The following is a 20,417-nucleotide window of genomic DNA, read 5'->3' on the forward strand; positions in this document are numbered from 1 at the left end:
AAAATTAGTAGTAGCTTCTCTTGGATTCAGTTTGAAGTCAAAAGCAAGTCAGACCAATACATTTAGAAAAAAGCAACCAGGGAAATTTTGGAACTTGGAAGTCCAATGTTTGAAGGTGTAGAAAGGTTTAAGAGGAGACTGGTCACAGGTGGCAAACGATAGTGGCAACATAGGTTAGTGTCACCGACTGGGAAGTTCGCGTCCAGCCTCTATCACTTTCTAGCCACGTAACCTCGGGCAGAGCTCTCTGCTGCTCAGGGAATCGTAACCGTGGTCCCGACCTGTGGGTACTAATAATTGAAAAGTGTTTCACACGAGGCGTGTACAACAGAGAGCTGTCCTGGGGACGCGAAAGGAGGGGCGGGGCTTACTTTATTAGTAGTCTCACTCTTTTCTTTCTCTGTTCAGACCCAAGGAAGGTCCTGCCTCCGTGAGAGATGCAGCGAGAAACAGTAAGCAATGAACAAAACAGCTTTCCTTCGGTACGGCTACAGAGCTCTCAGCACAGGAACGGGTGAACACAAGCCTCGGTGCTTCCAGAATTGCTTCTCACCAGGACTCGCATCCAGAGAGGGGAGCACTCTGGGATTTCTCCAGAACCTTGAACAAGCGGGCGGTTGCTAGGCGACCCTAAAACCAAGATGGACTAGGTGAACCGGCCCCAGGACGGCTCCGCCCCCACTTCCGGGCTCCTCGCTCCGCCCCGTTCCCGCCCAACTCCCTCCAGGCCAGGCAGTCCGAGCACCAACCCCCGCCACCCGACCGAGGCGTCGTGACGCATGCACTCTTCTTCCCGCGCGGCTCGACTTGACGCGAGCTCCCGCTTTCCGCCACAAACTCTGTCCCGCCCCTTCTTGCACGGCCGTTACTGTCGTCCCCAGCTCCGTTCTCACACCCCGTCCTGCCCACGCTTCGTCCCCACTACTGTTAATAGTGACTGCAGAGCAACCTCAAGTCCTGCTCCCTTGGTGGCGGTGGTGATGGGCGGGGGGGAGATAAGGCGGGTGACGGGTGGTGGCAGTTGCCACGGACTCACTTCCGGAGGACGGGCGGAAGTGGCTGCGGTAGATGGTGGGAGGAGGAAAGGAGTGCGAGGGGAGGGCTGGGCCGCCGGGGGTCGAGGGGGTGGGGCCTGGGCGGGCAACCGGGACCCGGCCTGGGCCCTGGAGTCCGACCTGGGGCGGGCCGCGGCTCCCTGCTGAGGTTGGGGGTGGGGGGGCGCGACCCAGGTAACGACCCAGCGCAGATAGGGCGAAGGTCGTCTGGGCAGCTGAGGGGTAGGGGTCAGAACCTAGGGAGGGTCGCGTTGTCACCCCCTTTCCCCGTGAACACCGAACGCGGGGTTCTGAGAAGGGTGGGAGGAGTTAAATTCTTGGCTGGGTGGGGGGGCGTTCTTGTGGGCGCCACGCCCCTACAGGAAGGAAGGGGGAGAGAGCGCGCGCGCGTTTGTGTGTGCGTGTGTGTGTGTGTGTGTGTGTGTGTGTGTGTTTAGGAATACACTTAGAAGGGAGGGGGCGGCCAGGGTGGGCCACCGGATTGAAAAATTGGAACATCTCTGGGGCTATTGCTGGTAGGACTCAGGCTTCTAATGTTTCAGGAGAGTGCTCTCGGGAGTTGGCCCCGGGAAGGAGTTTGACGGAGATTGGAAATTACATCCATGGCACAGTTTTGGAAGCAGAGGGGGAGGTGCGGGTGAAGGGAAGGGATCAAAGAATGCTTGTAGAAGGTGCCAGCACCTAGGTGTGGAATGGATTTAGTTCAGACTGGGAGAGCTGGCCGATTAAAACACTGCACACCCTAAGAAGCTTGGGAGATGTAGGGCGATTAGTGTGTGGCACTAACAAGGCGAGAACAGGAGGAGAATGTTCTTTTCTGTATTTCTTAGAAGACAGTCTCCACACACTAGGGCTTTTTGTTACTTTTCCTATAGTGCGGTTAGGTGCTGTTTTTATCTTGAGCCTTATATGTGTATACAAATTGATGAGATGATTGTTTTGGGGTGCAATATGTGAGTGAGGTAGGAACTTTGTATAACCTTGTGGAGTGTTTAAGGAAGGGTTTTGGATGATAGAGTCAAGGAGTCTAATTTAGGTAGGGAGTCTTAGAAATCCCTTTGGGTATATAATAGATTAGAGAGTGTCATGATGTTTAAATATTCTGCAGGTTAACACAGAAATCAGCCTCCTGCACCATGTCGGTTCTAAGGCCTGTTTCCTCTCATGAGCCTCAGCAGAAGACGCACTCATCAGCCCTCACAGTGGATGACTTCCCCTCCCTGAGCAAGAGATGGGATAGTACCGGGGATCTGCCTATCACCAGACTCTGGGTTTAATAAACCAGCTGAATGAAGGGATGTAATAGACCTCTGGGAGGGACACTGAAGCCTGCAGTGGGGGGGGAGGGGCCTGGACATACCCCTTCCCCCCCAGACTCCTCCCCCTCAGAGTCCACTCAGCCATGGACTTTGGACCTGGACAAGAGGAGAGAAGCCACACTTTGTTTGGTGTATCTGATTTGGGATTCTCATTTTGGAAATGGAGTGCTGGATGGGGGTTTGATGATCTCCAGGGGAGCAGCTGAGAGAAGAGAAGAAAGGTAAGGTTCCTGTCTCATTTCCCACTTGGTGTCTTGCTGCTCCTGTGCAGAAAATGTTGAGTGGGGTAAGTCTGGGGACACTGTCATTGAGGAATTGTCGTGATGGAAGCCCTTACCCTGAGGGGTACACTGGAAACTTCACCTCTCCTTCACTCCCGGGGTGCAGGCTTGTTCCCAGCTGCTCCTTACCCAGGAGCACCTTGTAAGGGGTTGTGAGCAATGGCAATTGTGAGGTTAGACCAAGGAGAACATGAAAATAATTTAGGCCTCTGAAGGGAGGTTGTGTTAGATTACTTGTAAGGGCTTTTTCAATGCTGAGATAGTAGTATTCCAAGTCAGTTTGGGCTAAGCACAACTCTGGAATGGATTACCCAGGCTGAGGCAGGCTGCTGTGTTTTGGGCAGCTAACTGAATAGAACTGCCCTGGGGGGCAGGTAGCAGATGGTCTAGGTAACCTCCAAAGTTGCCTCTCCTCCTTCCCCTATAAGGGAGTATAGGCCATGAAACCTCATGGTAAGAGCAGAGGAACAGAGCAGAGGAACAGGGAATCAGGATTTGTGTTCTAGCTCTGCCTTTCTTAGTGTACACCCCGAGGTATGTTGGTTAAGCTCTGCCGTGTTCTCTTCACTTGCAAAATGGGGATAACTGACTTTCCAAGTCCCTCACAGATTGTTCACAAGGAACAAATGAAATGATAGATTTTGAGAAGTATCCAGGGCCATGTACATGTAAAACAGTAACATTGCCATTGCTTCATATGCTTGTATAGTTACATAGAGAAAAACTCTAAATTAAGAGTTTTGTTCTTTGATTGAAATAGGGTTCTGGCAAAAGCCTTATTTGTCCTTAATTAAAAGCCTGCCCTGAATTTGTCTCATCCTGTTGCTGTTAAACAATACCTGGGATCATGAAGTGGTGGCAAAGGTGCATGGGTTCAAGGAGAACTGAAATTGAGGGATTCTGCCAGATACCTTGTTGGCTCTCAGAGCTCTCCAGTCAGCTTGGCAAGTGTGCCTCTTTGGGGTAGCAGATTAAAGAGGGGTGGAGGAAAGTGGAAGTCTCAAGGACCAAGTGTCTGTTTAGGAGATAGAGCACTGGGCCCTTCCTGCCTATGCCATATCGTGGTCTTCTCTCCTGCTCTTTAAGATGCCCGTGTTTTTCAGACTGCCATTTTTTAGCCATCTATAGGCTGTTCATGGTTACCTTCTTACTTTCTGCTCACTCCTTCTCTGAACTCCAGTTTACCTATGCCAAGATGCCTGCTTTTCTCAGTGACGATAACAGTAGAAGGGAGAGGTGTTGGGAATTTTGATAGACAGTGGGGTATGGTGGCCTGGGCAAGGGGTAGGAAGCTTGGCTTGTAGCATTTCTTTGCCTCTCACTAGCTGTGTAACACCTGGGCCTCACATACACTGGGTGCTGGCAACAATAACAGAGGTCATTTGCAAGCTGAAAATCACATGTTTGTGACTTAATTTCTTTTTTCCCTTCCTTCCTTGCCATAGGAGTCCCTAAGTCCCCCAGTGGCCTGAGGGCTGGGCAGGCAGACCTGGGTGGAGTTCCTGGCCCTAGATGTTTCTTATCTAGTCTGATGCCTCAGGTAGCCCCTCTGAGGCCAGGCTTCTACTTTAGAAGGTCTGGATTTCAGGCTGGGCCTGTCACCTCCCCTAGCTTTGTCCAGCAAATTCCTGGTGCTAATCTTTGCTTAGACACTGGGATCACAGTGATCCCTCAGGGATGTGTGGTCCCAGGATGCCTCTGCAGCCCTCATCGTGCCTGGGAGGACGGTGAGTGCTTCGAAGCACTTGAAGTACCACAGAGTCGTGCTGTATTTGTACAGTGCTTACATTATGTGAAGTGTCCAGGCTGTTGTGTTGTGTAAGTTTTTCGTCACCACATTGTTGCGGGGAGAACAGAGCAGGGATTATTCTCCCAGTTTGATACACGAGGGGAAGCTACAGAAGCCCTGATTAGGAAGGGCTTGCCTAAGTGTGGAGTGGCAGATGCTGTGATTGCCTGCCCAGTGCTGTGCTGCTCCTACAGCATCTGACCTGAGAAGGGCCATTCGGATTCTGCTGCAAACCTCCAGGGAGGGGAACTCAAGTGCCTTGTCAGACAGCCTCTCTGGTAAGATGTTTCTTCCCTGGAGTGAGCCAGAATTCCTCTCTCCTGTTGTTTCCACCAAAAGCAGTAGCCCTACCCTCAGCCTGACCCTTCCACAAGACAGTCCTCTCAAGACAGTCACAGCCTTCTCACAGGGGTACCAGGATGTCAGGGCTCAGCACTCATTGGGTGTCCAGCTACTTATCCACAATGATAGACTGAAACCACATATTGTGTGTGTGTTGGAACTGAATTTATTTATACCCTTCTTTTTTCCAAAAGGAACTGTAGGTGGCTAACCAAAAGTTCCATTTCACAGACATTGCTCAGTGATTATTGTATTAATCTTTTCTCTTTTCTTTGATCTTAATGAGCTGAGTTTCTGGGTCTTTATGGGGAGTAGGGATATTGAGAGGAAGGGAGAGGGGAAAATAGATACATCATTGATTTAAAACTCTGCTTTTACCACTACTGATGGTTTCAGAGCATGAATTCTTAAGTTCAGAGCATGAATTCTTTCCAAATTATACAAAAATTCAGGGTATCTTAGGCATTGTTTATGGGAGGGTAGTTTCCTGGAACAATTTTCACTTCCTTCTTATCTCTCCTCTCTTTTGGAAGTAGTGGGGGTTGGCTGGGACCAGATCTTCCTATTCCTTCCATTTTCACATAATCCATTCCCAGTTTCATCCCCAGAATTCAGGCACCTGGCTCCTTGTTTCTGCCCTCCTTCCCCTATAATCCTTCTGCATGAAACCTCCATCAGGAGCCCAGGGCCTCTTTTCCCAGGTCAATTTGGCACTCATCACCCTGTTTCTTGCCTCTCAGACCAAATGTTTTCTCTTGCTTCCAACCAAGAATTCAGCTCATTGTTATTCTCTAACCATGCCCTTTGTTTTGGGACAGTCATGGAATTTCTACTCTTAGATCTTCCTGTGAGCCTCGGAATTTAAACAGAGGACCATAATGATGGGGCGAGACTTTTGGTACACAGTTACCTGTCCTGTTCCCCATTGAACAGCCTTAGATGGAGAAGGATTATTGGTAGAGGTGGGAATCTGACATCTCATGGGCTGGTTGGTTTCCCCACCTTTCAGCATCCCACTCTGGCCTTTGTCCTGGGACAGTGACTTTAGCTCCTGATATCTTGGCTCTACAGTGTTTCCCAACTTTTTACATTTTAAGAAACTGTGGTTTTCCCTCTTGCCTTGACATGGAGTGTTAGTATGTAGGCCTTCCATGTCTCCTACATGAGGAAAAGCTTAGAGAAGGGGCAGAGGTACAGAAGCATTGGCTGCTGGCTGACACATGGGAGCTGGTTGGCTCCCATCTCCAGTCCACACAGTCAGCTAAACTGGAGACCTTGCGCGCGCGCGCGCGCGCACGCACGCACGCACACACGCACGCGCACACACACACACACACACACACACACACACACACACACACGTCCAGCCTCACTGAGGTGTCAGCTCTTCTTTCACTCTTCTCCTTCAGGGCTGGGCTCCAACTGCAGGATTTCCCTGCTGCCCCACTGTGTGCGTGTCATGCTGGACACACAGCTATAACAAAGAGCACTTGCACTCAAGGCTGCATGAAGAGAGGGAATGAATGCCATCTTTGGAAGCAGGAATGCCTGGGTCTAAAACTTGGCCATGACCCTCATTAGGTCTTGTGACCTTCAGCAAGTTGGCACTTAGCTTGAGTCTCAAACTCCTCATCTGTAGAATGGGATGACAATGTGTACTCTGCAGCTCTGCAAGGAGGGTTAAAGGAGAGGCTGGGGGTGGGGCAGGATGCAGGTCTGGCATGTGATGGCCTCTGTGCAATTTTGTTTTAGCTCCTCACCCCCACGCAGGGACCTTTAGGGCATGTCCTGCCTTTGTTTCTCTAAAACCCCACATAATTCCTAGTTTCACCTAGAAACAAGTTAGTGAGTGAAGTCAGTAACCATATACCACAAAGTTCTGGCCTGCTCTGTGCTCTGGAACATAGGGAGGGAAGTGGATGGGGGCATGTGCTGGTGCCAGGGTGTGTCCTGATCACATGGTAGGGCTGGCCCTGACTCAGTCCTTCTCAGGAAAGTCATCTGCATGAGTAGCCAGTAGTTCTCAGCTCCCCACCCTCACTTGTTAGGGTCAGATATGAACATCTAGGCTTTTCCAGGGTCCTCCCTCACCCCGTTTCACAGGGCTACCACAAAGCCTGATTGAGGCCTTTCCTCTTTAGGTCTGGTGGGTCTACCCTAGGGGAAGGTCTGTCTCTCTTTGCTCTTTTGCTCCAAACTAACAGCACTCATTACCCACCCCGAAAGGAAAAAACAAACAAAACAAAAAACAGGAAGAAAAAAAAAAAAAAGCCAGCTTGCTCTTTCTCGATTTTGGCTGCAGGTGTTTCCTCCTTGGCTTCCTTTTTGGCATCCTGGTTCTTGTTCTTACTTCCCTGCACCCTCTAGCCTCTCAAATGCCCTGGACTCCTCCCTCCTGGAAGCCAGGGGTTGTGGGGAGCAGGACCCCAGATCCTTGGCTTCGGGTTTGGTAAACGCACTACTGAGGCAGGCTGCTTGGCCTACCTCTGGCAGGGCTCTTCCCCTCAACCCCACGAGGCTCTGGGCTCTGGGGCTGGGGAGACGCGAGAAGTTGATGGGTATCGACCCGTGGAGTTGCGATTGAGAGCGGCAAAGGGCCCAAAGGTAACAGCTGTCTCCACAGCATCTCCAGAAGTTGGGAACCCCGGAAAACTTGGGGTGTCCAGACCGCGAGTCTTTCTGAGAGGTCGGGTGTTGGACACCAGCCGGGGAGAAGGGGTCCCGGGCGAGTAGGGGCATCCGGCCCCGCCCCTCGGCCTGCCCCGCCCCGCCCTCCCCGGGGAAGGGCCACGTTGCCCGCCCGGCGGTCCGGCCCTCGAGCGCCGCAGGAAGAGCCTGCCTGGCGGAAGGCGCCGGCGGCCTCCGCGCTAGCGCCTGGAACGCGCCGGGGCACCGGGCTCGCTCCCCAAGCCCCGGGGCGAGCCAAGTTCAGGGCCGGGAAGTTGGGAGGACCTGGTGAGTGGGGGCCGGGGGACGCCAGCGTCCGTTAGTTCTGGGGCTTGTCCCCGGAACGGGACCGAGGTCTGACTGAAGGAGGCCCCGCAGGAGCGGAGAGGGCGCTCCGGGGCTGGGGTCCCGGCTTGGGAAGCTGTCCCTTTCCGAGCCCGCCGTGTCTCCCGACAGCCCCGGTGCCCGAGAGACGAACTTGGCCCGGGCCACCCCGGGTCCCGGCCACGGGCCCCTTTGGAGCCGGGAAGTGGAGCTCTGCGTTCCGCTTTCGGAATCCCGGGCCTCCAGCTGGTGAGAGAGGGCGGGCTCCGCGGGGAGGGGGCTGGTTGTGAAACTCAGCCTCCGGGCCGACGTGGGTGTGGGGCCTGGAGGAGCTGGGGTCGCTGGAGAGGGTTTGGGGAGCGGAATGCTAGGTGGCCTTTCCCCAGATCCTACCCGCGCGTCCATTCCAAAAGTTACTAGGGGTTCTTTCTCCTCTGCCGGGAGGAAGAATTGACTTGATGTGGAAATAAGTAAATTGTCAAGAAAACTTTCTCCTACTTGTTTGCTAATGTGTGTGGAGTAGGGGGCCCCTGAGACGTGCAGGGCCCCATCTTATAAACCCTGGAGCACAGGGGCTGTGGCCGGCTGGTCTGTGTCCCCACGGGACAGTGAACCCTGGAGTGAGGCTCCACCTTGGTTAACCTTTGCCCCTGTGATGCGTTTAATTAGTCCTCCCTTTACGAACATCACTGGCTGAGATTGTCCAGCTTTATTTTCTGTCGTTTATAATACTTTTCAGACCATGTAGACTTTTCTTTTAGACGCTTACATCCCCCTGGCGTCTGCCTCGAACTGTGAATCACCCCTGCCTGACCCCATTACCCGAGACCATTGAGGTCTCTCGGATCTCCCCTGTCCTCTTCTCAGATTAGAAGGCAATGTAGTATGTCTAACCTCAGTGGCACATGTGACATGTTAAACTCATTTCCTGTTTGGGACACTGGGGAAATTGTCACTGTCCTTTTCATCATCAGAGCCCAGGGGCCTTGGAGATGATCCAAATCAACCCTCTCCCTGTTCAAATGAGGGAACTAAGGCGCAAGTGACTTGCCCAAGGTTACTTGGTTTCCCAGGGCTTCATGCTTTTTGCTGCACTAGCATCATATATCCCTTTAGCCTGCATCCCTTCCCTCTAGGTCTTATTCTCTAAGTCCTTGAATTATTTAGTGTATCTTCTCCGACTCCCTTTCAGTTCTAACATCCTTTTGAAATTATGGAGCCTGGTACAAGGTACAGGAGTCTAGCAGAGGTCTAATGAACAAGAAAGTGATTCAGTTAAGTCTCCATTATCTGTGGCATGTTCTATACTTTATGGTTTTTTTCAGCCAGTGCTTTTTAACGTACTAAGCAACACAGAGATAGAAAGGAAGGTCTGTCAACATTCCTTCAATTTCCATACTTTCTAAAAGCTAAATAAGACTTCATTATTGCTTACAGTGAGAAGTTGACTATCTGGTGTTCTCGCTGTTTAAGAAACATTTTCTTGTCACAGAGAGAGAACTGGCTAGAGAATACCATAGGAATCAGAGTTTTAAAAAGGGATCTCACAGCTCATATGCAGTTCTTCAAAAGAAGAAACTGAGCTAAATGTCCATCAACAGAGGAATGGATAAAGAAGATTTGGTACATATATACAATGGAATGTTACACAGCCGTAAAAAGGAACAAAATTGGGTCATTTGTAGAGACATGGATGGACCTAGAGAGTGTCATACAGAGTGAAGTAAGTCAGAAAGAGAAAAGCAAATATTGTATATTAACGTATATATGTGGAATCTAGAAAAATGGTAGATGATCTTATTTGCCAAGCAGAAATAGAGACACAGACATGGATAACAAACACATGGACACCAAGGGGGAAAGTGGTGGGAGGAATTGGGAGATTGGGATTGACACATGTACATTATTGATACTATGTATAAAATAGACAACTGATGGGAACATACTGTATAGCACAGGGAACTCTACTTAATGCACTGTGGTGTTCTAAATGGGAGGGATATCCAAAAGGGAGGGGCTATATATATATGTATGGCCGATTCATTTTGCTGTGCAGTAGAAGCTAACACAACATTGTAAAGCAGCTATACTCCATAAAAAGTAATTTAAAAAGAAAAAAAAGAAGAAACTGAGACCCACGGGAGTTGGTAGAACCTGCCCAGAACCTCCTGGGTTTTTGTTGAGGGTCTTATTCACTAAAAAGGCTCACTCCTCATCTCCCACCACAGTGCAGATGTCTTTGTACTTGGTGGTGTGGACCAGCTCTGTGACTTCCCTGAAGGAGTTGTGAAAACTCTGGCAAAAAAAAAAACTAGTGTGAGTTTGTGCCTTGCAGGCAAATGTTACATTAATAACAGAACATCAAGTACTCAGGTCAAGGTTAAGGACTGTTGTTCTATTTTAGAAAAGGAAGATGTGGCAAATTGTATTTTCCCAAAATGGCCACAACTTTAAATATCCCACTCTACATTGTTACAATAGGACATTGCCCTCCTCCCACCTGGTGGTGGGGAGTCTGTGTTCCTTTTCGCTTGAATGTAGGCAGCGACTTGTGATACCCCTGGCCTGTGAGTAAGTCAGAAGTGATCCAAGGTTTTGGATCACTGTGGTTTTGCTCCTGGTCTTTCATGTAGTTGCAGTCATATGTGGCTGGGGTTGGAATCATCTGGAAGGCTTCCTGCCATGTCTAGTGGCTGATGCTGACTGTTAGCCGGACCTTAGCTGTGGTTGTCAGCTGGAATACCTACAGGTATCCTGTCCACATGGCCTGGGCTTCCTCTTACCTTGGTGGCTGGGTTCCAAGAGCAGGCATCTCAGGAGCACCAAGTGGAAACTGTATTGCCTTTCATGAACTAGTCTTGTAAGTCATATAATCATCACTTCCTCTGTAGTCACAGATCAAAGAGAGGGAACATAGACCCCATCTCCCCCAGCTCTAGAGGGAGGAGTGTCATTGTCACTTTGTAAGAAGAACATGTGGGATGGGATATTTGGTAGTCATCTTCGGAAAATATAATCTTTCACTATTAGGCTGCTAGCTTGGTCTTCTTTCTCCCCGATTTAGTGAATAATGCAAGAAGCCCTCCCTCTAGCTACTTGAACTTCGTACATGTGCCAAGCACTGTCATAGGTATACAGATCATAGAGCCTTTTTTCTAAGGAGTAAGGTGAGAGCCAGGTAAGTACAGCCACAGGTTCTGTTACAGTGTGGAGAGGAAAGACAGGAGGTGTGGAGAGAGTACAGTGGGAGTATAGCTGTGGGAAGCCTGGCTCTGCCTGGATGTTAAGGAACTGGATTCTGAAGGATGTATAATGCTTGTTGGGGCTTTGGATAATATTTCATGATGCGGGACCAGCCAGAGGAAAGAAAGTAGTGTACAAAGGGTACTTATTGAGGGAAAAAAGTAGCCTGTTGAGGCCAGAGTACGGGGTTCATGGAGTTAGTGGTTGGAGGTGAGGTTGAAAAGGAATGTTTGAGTCAGTTTGTTGTGAAGGCCCTGTGTGTGTGTCATAATAATGATTTTGAGTTTTAGTCTGTGGGCAGTGGCAGTATGGTTTTTAAGGCAGGTTAGTGTTGGGACCAGTTGTGTACTTTAAGAAGGATGCTCTGTTACTGTTGGGAAGATTGCTTAGAGGGAAGCAAGTTGCGTGATAGGTGATCCAGCTGAGGAGCCACATCAAGAGTTCAGTATTTAATAATAAGGAAAGAGAGTTCAGGTTAAAGCGTTTGAGATCTTGAAATGGGATGATGGCAGTGAATGAGTAACTTTCTCTTCCATTTTCATAATTCTGAAATTCTTGGGGCTGGATATGTTTCAGAATTTAGAATTTTTTGGATTTAAAAAAGATGATCTGGTGCATTTATGATGTAGTGAAGGTCTGGAACAGCATACCATAATCCAACGTGTTTATTTCTGTAGCAAAACATATGAACGGGATAAATAAAGACTGTAAGTAGCCTCACATTAGATCAGATTTCTCCAAATGAGGTTAAGCCAAACAAGTGTGGAAAACTTCTGTTTTTCAGCACTTTTTGGACTTGGGAATTGCAGTTAAGTGATTGTGGGTGTGTGGCATCCACATGGAAGCCACCTTTTTGTTGCAGGCAAATCTGAATGTCAAGGATCCTAGCATAGCAGCTTGGCAGCACTGGGGGAGCGGGTCCACCTCCTCAGGTAGCTGGTAGTAGAGGGGATTTGACAGATGTTGAGCACAGCGTTGTGCTGGTGCTGTTGGTTGTGAAGGGGAGGTGGACCTCACAGGGTCCGAAAGCATCAAGGAAGGTGTCCTGGCGAGGTGTGAGTCAGAACACACTAGGTGAAGAAGAGACAGAAGAGCCGACCAGGCATACCGGCACATGCAGAGGCCCTGAGGCAGGCTCCAGTGTTTGGGTCCTGGAAGGAATCTAGTAGAGTGGAGTAAAGAGAGCCAGCGAGAGAGGGGACTGGCTAGCAGAGTGACTGGCTAGCATTTATGCTGTCATATGCTGGACACTGTTCTAAACACCTGATGTGAATTATCTCACCCAATCCTCACAGCAACCCAATGAGGTATTCTGTTATGGTTTCCATCTTAGAGGTGAGAAGATTGAGTCTCAGCGATGTACTCAGAGTGATGCCAAGCATTGCCCTGGGCTGTTTGACTTGCTCTTGTTACTGCCGTACCCTCCTGATGGTAGGACTCAGAGAAGTGCTTCCTGGATGAGGGCATGGGCTCTGCTGGCCAAAAGCTGGCCTTCTGGACTTGCTCATCCCTCAGGTACAGCCAGCTGCTGGAGAGTGCCTGCACTTGTGTATTCACACACCACTAACTTCTAGACAGAGTGGAGGATTCTGCCCTGGAGAATATGTGGAGAAGCAGTAGAAAATGGCACTGGGACTCTGGGTGAGTCCGTGTGGAGAAGGGGTGGGGCCTGGGAATTGGTGCATCACGTACTCCTACGGCAAGAGAAGCAAGTCCTGTTTGAGAATTTAGAGAAAAGGGTTGTGGGGTGGAGAACAAGAGCCTGAGGGCTAAGTTGGAGACCTGGCTGGACTGGGACAGCTGTTTCCTGTGGGCTGTCTACCATTTCTCGAGGTTTATAGACTTGCTAGGAATACAGTCTGCAGGAGGGCTAAGAAGATTGTTTTGATCTGCCTGGCTTAGAAGGTGTTGGGAGGTCTTCCAGGCCTCAGGGTAGTGGGTGTGGGCCACCTTCTAATGTCTGGAGCAGGGTGCAGGGTAGAGAGGATGTGGTCCCGTGGGGTTTTGCTACCACTCTGAGAGCCTGCTGGTTTGAGGTGGCTCATTGATAAGTCAGAGACAAGCCTGCTCCTCCGACCCTGACGCCAACACTTCGGCTGATGGAGTCAGTTTCTCTTTTCTTTCCCCCATCTCTTTATCTAAAGACTATTCCTGCCCAGTCAGTGGGAGGCAGGATGTTGGGGGTTAGGGACTCCAACATTGACCACATCCTGAGGGGGAGTGAGGAAGAAACTGGAAATCTGTGTGTATTTCTCTTCTAGGAAACCCTAATTGGTATATGAGCACTAATAAAATGGAAATTTAATGACACAGTAAAACTGAAATGGACTTGAGGTTTCTGAGAAGACTGCTCATATGGAGTTGTGAGGGTGGATGGTTTCTAGGAGGAAGACGGGGTGGTAGTGCTTGCAGGGGCTGGAGGGGTCTCTGAGGAGGGAGGCAGAATCCATTCCCTTTAGAGACTCTTAAAGATCAGCCCTTTGATCCTTGGGTACTGGATCTGCCTGCTTAAGAGTCCAGGAGCACAGAGATGAGATCTGGGACCCAAGGTTTTAGCTAGGGTTAGAGAACCGGTCTGTGAGGCAGAGGGGAACTGGCAGAGCAGTCAGCACAAGAGAGTGCAGACCTGAAGCTTTGGGATATGAAGTGTTGAGACCAGAGGCAGGAATGCCAGGGAGAGAGTTGCATGGTCAGGAATGGCAGCTGTCCTGGAATGGGAGGGTCTGGTAGATCCTTTCAGTAATGAGGTCTGGTAGAGTGAGGGGGTTGGCAGGACCATGCCTTTTTCTTGTTGGATGTGTGTCCCAGTCCCTTCCCAGAGCCTGGCAGAGAGCAGGTGTGTGTTGCATGTCATGGAGTGATTGAGGAGTTCAGGAAAAATGGATTGTGTCCCAGTTCTTCTTACTGATGTGCCCAGCTGGGGCCATATTGGATGAAACTCATCAGAACTGTGGGCTGTCCCTATATTTGATTTTAAGAAATTTTATTTGAAAATAACTTCAAACTATAAAAAAGTTGCAAGAATAAAAATGGTATAAGAATACTCATATTCCCATTACTCAGATCCATCTATTAACATTTTGCTCCATTTGCTCTTCATATACATACATGATATTTTTGTTCTGAACCATTTGAGAAGTTGCATCTACCATGGCCCTCTACCCCTAATTACTTCAGCATGTATTACCTAAGAATTGGGATATTCTTTTATATAACCACATTATGGTTATCAGTCAACACTGATACTTTGATCTACTGTCTATATTCTGATTTTGTCATTTGACCCAATAATATCTTTTTTAAAGTTTTATTGAGGTATAAATGACATACAGTAAACTTTACGTAGTTAAAATGTACGTTTTCATAAGTTTGTACATATGTATATACCCATGAAACTATGATTCCACAAAGTTTCCTAGTGTCCCTTTTTAATACCTCCCCTGATGTTCTCACTGCCCCCATCCCCAGGCAGCCACTGATGTGCATGTACTCTTTCACATCTTGAATAATTATTTTGAGATTCGTCCATGTGTCGTGTGTATCAGTAGTACGTTCCTTTTTTTTTTTTTTTTTTTTTTTTTTTTGCGGGCCTCCCTCTGTTGTGGCCTCTCCTGTTGCGGAGCACAGGCTCCGGACGCGCAGGCCCAGCGGCCATGGCTCACGGGCCCAGCCGCTCCGCGGCACGTGGGATCCTCCCAGACCGGGGCGCGAACCCGGTTCCCCTGCATCGGCAGGCGGACGCGCAACCACCGCGCCACCAGGGAAGCCCAGTACGTTCCTTTTTAATTGCTGAATATTATTCCATTCCATGGGTAAACCACAATTTGTTTATCCATATTCCCATGTTGATGGGCATTTGAGTTGTCTCCACTTTTTGGCAATTATGAATAAAGCTGCTATAAACACTCCATATAGGTTTTTGTATGGACATATGTTTTCATTTCTCTTGGGTCTGTATGTAGGAGTGGACTTGCTGGGTCATATGGTAACTCTCTGTTTAGCATTTTGACTAGCTGCCAAACTGCTATAAAAGGACATTAGTTCCATATCTCACACCATATACACAAATTAACTCAAAATGAATCGTAAACCTAAATGTAAAGCCTAAAACTATAAAACCTAAAAAAGAAAACATAGGGAAAAATCTTTGTGACTTTGGCAAAGATTTCTTAGCTACAACGCCAAAAGTATGATTCATAAAAGAAAAAACCCCTGATAATTGGACATCATCAAAATCAAGAACTTCTGTTCTTCAGCTGACTCTGTTACAAGAATAGGACAAGTGTTTGAATTTTTACCAGTCTGATGGGTGGAGAAATGTTATCTTAGTATGGTTTTAATTAGAATTTTTCTTATCATGAGTGAAATTAAATACCTTTTCATATGTCTAAGGACCATTTTAATATTTTTGTGTGTGAGCTGCCCTAGTCTTATAGAGAAGAGTTTTGGCCTTTTTTCCCCTCAGTTTTTAAAAAGTTCTTTGTCTGTTAGGGTATTGGTTTATTATTTGTGATGTATGTTGCAAATATTCTCTCCCAGTTTGTTATTTGTCTTTTGACTTGGCTTATGGTGTTTTTTAGCCATGCAAAAAGTGTTTTATTTATTACTGCATCTGTATTTTAAGTCATACTTAGAAAGCCTTTCCCTATACTAAGGTTATAGAGGAATTGACATATATTTTCTTTTAGCACTTGTATGGTTTTATTTTTCTACTTAGATGCCTAGTCCACTTGGAATTTATTCTTGTGTATGGATCTTTTTTTTCCCCCAAGTAGCTATATAATTGTTGTAACACTGTTAGTAATTCTAAATATCCCCTTTATCATACATTAGATTTTTGCGTGTAGTTGGGTGTATTTCTGGAGTTTAACTTCTATTCCTTTGGATGATCTGTTTACATACCAACACCACATACTTTTAATTATAGAGGCTTTGTAATGTTTAGTATGTTAATATCTGGTAGGGCTAGTCCCTCTTCACTGCTCGTTCATTTTCATCATTTTCCTAGGTGTTCTGTTATGAACTTTTGTCTAGCTCTATAAAAAAGTATTTTTATTGAGATTTTTGATGATGCTGAGATGTCCTAACCAAGAACAAGGGATATATTTAAGTCTTATTTTGTGTCTTTTCGGGAATTATAGGTTCTTGTAGGTTTTTGAATATTTCTTGTTAATTCCTAAATAGTTTATCATTTTTATGGCTATTATAAATAGGGTTTTCTCATTTGTTGTTTTTTTAATGAGTTATTATTTGTGGACATGAAGGCTATTGATTTTTGCATGTTAATTTTTATATCCCACTACCTTGCTCAATTCTTTGATTGTTTAGGTTGGATTTATCATTGATTCTCTTAGAGTTTTCCAGGCGTATTCTCATAGCATCAGTACATTGAGATACTTTTGCTTCTTTTCCACTTCTTCTGCCTATAATTGTGTTCTGCAGTCCAGTTGCATTGGTTGATCCCTCCAACAGAATGTTAAATAGTCATGTAGATCTGGGGTGGCTTGGCTTTACTCCTGACCTTTGTGAGAATGCCTCTGGTGCTTCCTTATTAGGTAAGGTGCTGGCTTTAGCTCTGAGGTGTGATATTAGAGTTTTAAAATCAGTAATCTTTGGGCAGTTTGATTTGAGGCATGGGAGGCAGATGGTCTAACCCCCACCTCTCCTAAGCTCTGGACAGAAGACGGTAAACAAAATCTGTCAGGTAGGGAAGGGGGAAAGGGGATTCCTTTGCTTCCTCTCTTCCACAACATCACTCTCTACACCACCAACCCCCACCCCCCCCAAAAAAAAAAAACCACGTTGCTTTTCAGAGGACTCATGAACTCATTTTGGAGTGCGGGAACATGCTCTCCTAATCCTATTCTTCCATACAGATTGACCCTCCAGATTAGGGAACAGGCAGCTTTTTGTTTGTTTGTTTGTTTTTGTTTTTTTGTGTGTGTGGTACGCAGCCAGCGGGCCTCTCACTGCTGCGGCCTCTCCCGTTGCGGAGCACAGGCTCCGGACGCAGGCTCAGCAGCCATGGCTCACGGGCCCAGCTGCTCTGCGGCATGTGGGATCTTCCCGGACCGGGGCGCGAACCCGTGTCCCCTGCATTGGCAGGTGGTGGATTCTCAACCACTGCGCCACCAGGGAAGCCCCCCAGGCAGCTGTCTTTTAAGAGAGCTTTGGAGTTAACCTCCTGGCCTTCCTTGTCCTGCACTTTTTCATCTGTTTCTGCCCCCCATTCTTCCACTCCAGGGCAGCCCCATGCCTTGTGATGATGGTTGTTTTTCTCCTCTCCTCAGGTGCATGGCTGCTTCCTAATCCTGGAGCCCAGAGGAAACATCCCTAGAACTGTGGGAGTGTGAGCCAGGCAAGCCAAGGGCAGCCTTGAACCCCACCCTTGCCCGCCTCCCCCGCGGGGGCCAGGATGCTGAAGAAGCAGTCTGCAGGGCTTGTGCTGTGGGGCGCCATCCTCTTTGTGGCCTGGAACGCCCTGTTGCTCCTCTTCTTTTGGACGCGCCCGGCGCCTGGCAGGCTGCCCTCAGACAGTGCTCTCGATGATGACCCCGCCAGCCTCACCCGTGAGGTGATCCGCCTGGCCCAGGACGCTGAGGTCGAGTTGGAGCGGCAGCGGGGGCTGTTGCAGCAGATCAGGGAGCATCACGCTAGGTGGAGCCAGCGGTGGAGGGTGCCTACCGTGGCCCCGCCTGTCCTGCCGCGAGTGCCTGTGACCTCTCCGCCAGCTGTGATCCCCATCCTGGTCATCGCCTGTGACCGCAGCACTGTCCGGCGCTGCCTGGACAAGCTGCTGCATTATCGGCCTTCAGCAGAGCACTTCCCCGTCATCGTCAGCCAGGACTGCGGGCATGAGGAGACAGCCCAGGTCATTGCCTCCTACGGCAGCGCTATCACGCACATCCGGCAGCCTGACCTGAGCAACATTGCAGTGCCACCCGACCACCGAAAGTTCCAGGGCTACTACAAGATTGCTCGGCACTACCGCTGGGCGCTGGGCCAGGTCTTTCACAAGTTCAAGTTCCCAGCGGCTGTGGTGGTGGAGGATGATCTGGAGGTGGCTCCAGACTTCTTCGAGTACTTCCAGGCCACGTACCCGCTGCTGAGGGCCGACCCCTCCCTCTGGTGTGTGTCTGCCTGGAATGACAACGGCAAGGAGCAGATGGTGGACTCAAGCAAGCCTGAGCTGCTCTACCGCACAGACTTTTTCCCTGGCCTGGGCTGGCTGCTGTTGGCCGAGCTCTGGGCTGAGCTGGAGCCCAAGTGGCCCAAGGCCTTCTGGGATGACTGGATGCGCCGGCCAGAGCAGCGGCAGGGCCGGGCCTGTGTGCGGCCTGAAATCTCCAGAACGATGACCTTTGGCCGCAAAGGTGTGAGCCATGGGCAGTTCTTTGACCAGCACCTCAAGTTTATCAAGCTGAACCAGCACTTCGTGCCCTTCACCCAGCTGGACCTGTCCTACCTGCGACAGGAGGCCTATGACAGGGATTTCCTTGCACGTGTCTACGGTGCTCCCCTGCTGCAGGTGGAGAAAGTGAGGACCAGTGAGCGGAGTGAGCTGGGGGAGGTGCGGGTGCAGTACACGAGCAGGGACAGCTTCAAGGCCTTCGCCAAGGCCCTGGGAGTCATGGATGACCTCAAGTCTGGTGTCCCCAGGGCCGGCTACCAGGGCATCGTCAGCTTCCTGTTCCGGGGCCGCCGTGTCCACCTAGCCCCACCCCAGACCTGGGACGGCTATGATCCTAGCTGGAATTAGCAGCACCTGCCTGTCCCTCCTGGGGCCCCTCCTGGCCATATCATGGCCTAAGATGGGACCGCAGTCCCTGGGCTGCATCATCCTCTCTGTGTTTCTCTCTTGGGTCCATTTATCTTCTTTTTTTTTTTTTTTTTTTCTTTTTTTGAGTGGCATTCAAGTGCACAGATGATAAGGTGAGGGTTATTCTCCCGTTCTCAAGGGGGTCAAATCAGGGGGATCTTTCTGGGGTATGTTGGGGGAGTTATTAAGCAGCAAAACCACTGTGTGGTAGGGAGAGACTTGGGCTTGTTGGGGCCACAAAATCCACGTTCCAGGTTTTCTCCTAGGACATCTGTGGAGAAGTTGACAACTTTAGTTCTCTTGACCAGGCCTCTTTTCCCTGTCCTGGCTATTCTAGCCAAGAGTATGAGCCCTCCTCCTGTACCTGTCCCCCACCATCTCCACCTTCCCCCAACTGGAGCAAGGTGGGAGGCTGGATTATGTGAGAAGGAGATGTATTTGTGGCCAGAATGAGACTAACCAAAGGGGTTTCATCATCATCAGGTTCTGGGCAGAGCTGTTAGGTTGTCGGGGTTTACTCCCTCCTGCCTGTATTTCTCTTTTTCCCCCTCTCCTTTATCCCTGACCGTCGCCTCTCAGCTCTTCTTTCCCTGCAGCCTAGCAGTTCGTGATCCTAAGATGAAACGGTGAAGGGGAAAAGCAGAACCTCTCCTCAGCTCACCCGCTGGGGTGGGGGGAAAAGCCTTGGGTGCTGGGGCGCCCCTCCCTCATCCTTCCTCCAAGAAACAGACTGCCCCCTATCCCGTCCTTTCTAAAAACCAATCCTTTCCCTGTCGCTCTGGGACGGTTTATGCTAGCCCGGCCCGTGGCTTCTGGAGGCCCTCTCAGTGTGAGGTAGAGCAGCCAAGACCATTCAGCCCAGCCTCCTTCCCTTCTCCCCCAAGCATTCCCTTCCCGTGTGCACAGATTAGGACGCAGATGGTGGGTTGGAGAGCAACGTGTGTGTTTTTCTTTCTTGCCTGACCCCAGTTCATGGAAGAAAGTTGAAGCTACAGAATTATTTTCAAAAATAAAGCCTGAATTGTCTGAAAAACTGTGTGTGTTTGTGTGTCCTGGTAAAGGAGTTGGGGGTGGAAAAGGGAGGAGAAAGGTGGAGGAAGCAAGGAAAAGAATGAGGACTAAAGGAAGGGGCTGCACAGGCGAGAGGAAGTAGGTCAGTTGGAGGAAGGAAAGCAGATGATGGGAAGATAAGAGCAGGGAGTGGGAGAAAAGGCATAGGAGAGCTAAGGAGGGGCCTAGGTGGGAAAGAAAGGCCAGGCTTGGAGGTGGAGAGGGCCCAAGGCTTCACTCCCCTAGTGCTAATCTTCTCTAGAGGTGGGCTGTGGGGCCCTCAAGGCCTGGTCCGAGAGAGAATGCACGCAGTCCCTTCTGAAATGGGCACCTTGGGCGGGATGCCCTCCGCTGGCCCACGCAGCATTCACTAGGCATCCTCCAGCACCTTCCAGGACGCAGAGCTGACAACTGGATCAACACTGGCAGCAGCACCCACACATAAATGGCAAACTTTGCCTGAAACTATCCTGAGAGTTTCTATTTTCCACTAATTTTTTTTTTTTTTTTAATGCTGCTTGTGACCTA

The 20,417-nt window shown here is 49.3% G+C and overlaps 1 protein-coding gene across 7 annotated transcripts; it reads left to right on the top strand.

The window, feature by feature from the left end:
• The first annotated feature begins 427 nt into the window (after window positions 1-427).
• On the top strand, window positions 428-19,872 carry MGAT1 (alpha-1,3-mannosyl-glycoprotein 2-beta-N-acetylglucosaminyltransferase). Of its 7 annotated transcripts, none has more exons than XM_055080433.1 (3): window positions 428-650; window positions 2,164-2,595; window positions 17,311-19,872. In XM_055080433.1, exon 3 carries the CDS (start codon window positions 17,436-17,438, stop codon window positions 18,777-18,779), a length of 1,344 nt encoding a protein of 447 aa, XP_054936408.1. In that variant the 5' UTR covers window positions 428-650; window positions 2,164-2,595; window positions 17,311-17,435; the 3' UTR covers window positions 18,780-19,872. The 7 variants fall into 7 exon arrangements, with proteins under 7 accessions (XP_054936408.1, XP_023989953.1, XP_028354654.1 ...); XM_024134185.2 differs by lacking the exon at window positions 428-650 and adding an exon at window positions 1,153-1,229; XM_028498853.2 differs by lacking the exon at window positions 428-650 and adding an exon at window positions 1,262-1,277.
• Window positions 19,873-20,417: the final 545 nt, after the last annotated feature.

Source organism: Physeter macrocephalus, chromosome 2, assembly GCF_002837175.3.
Source record: "Physeter macrocephalus isolate SW-GA chromosome 2, ASM283717v5, whole genome shotgun sequence".
In the NCBI taxonomy this organism is placed as follows: Eukaryota; Metazoa; Chordata; class Mammalia; order Artiodactyla; family Physeteridae; genus Physeter; species Physeter macrocephalus.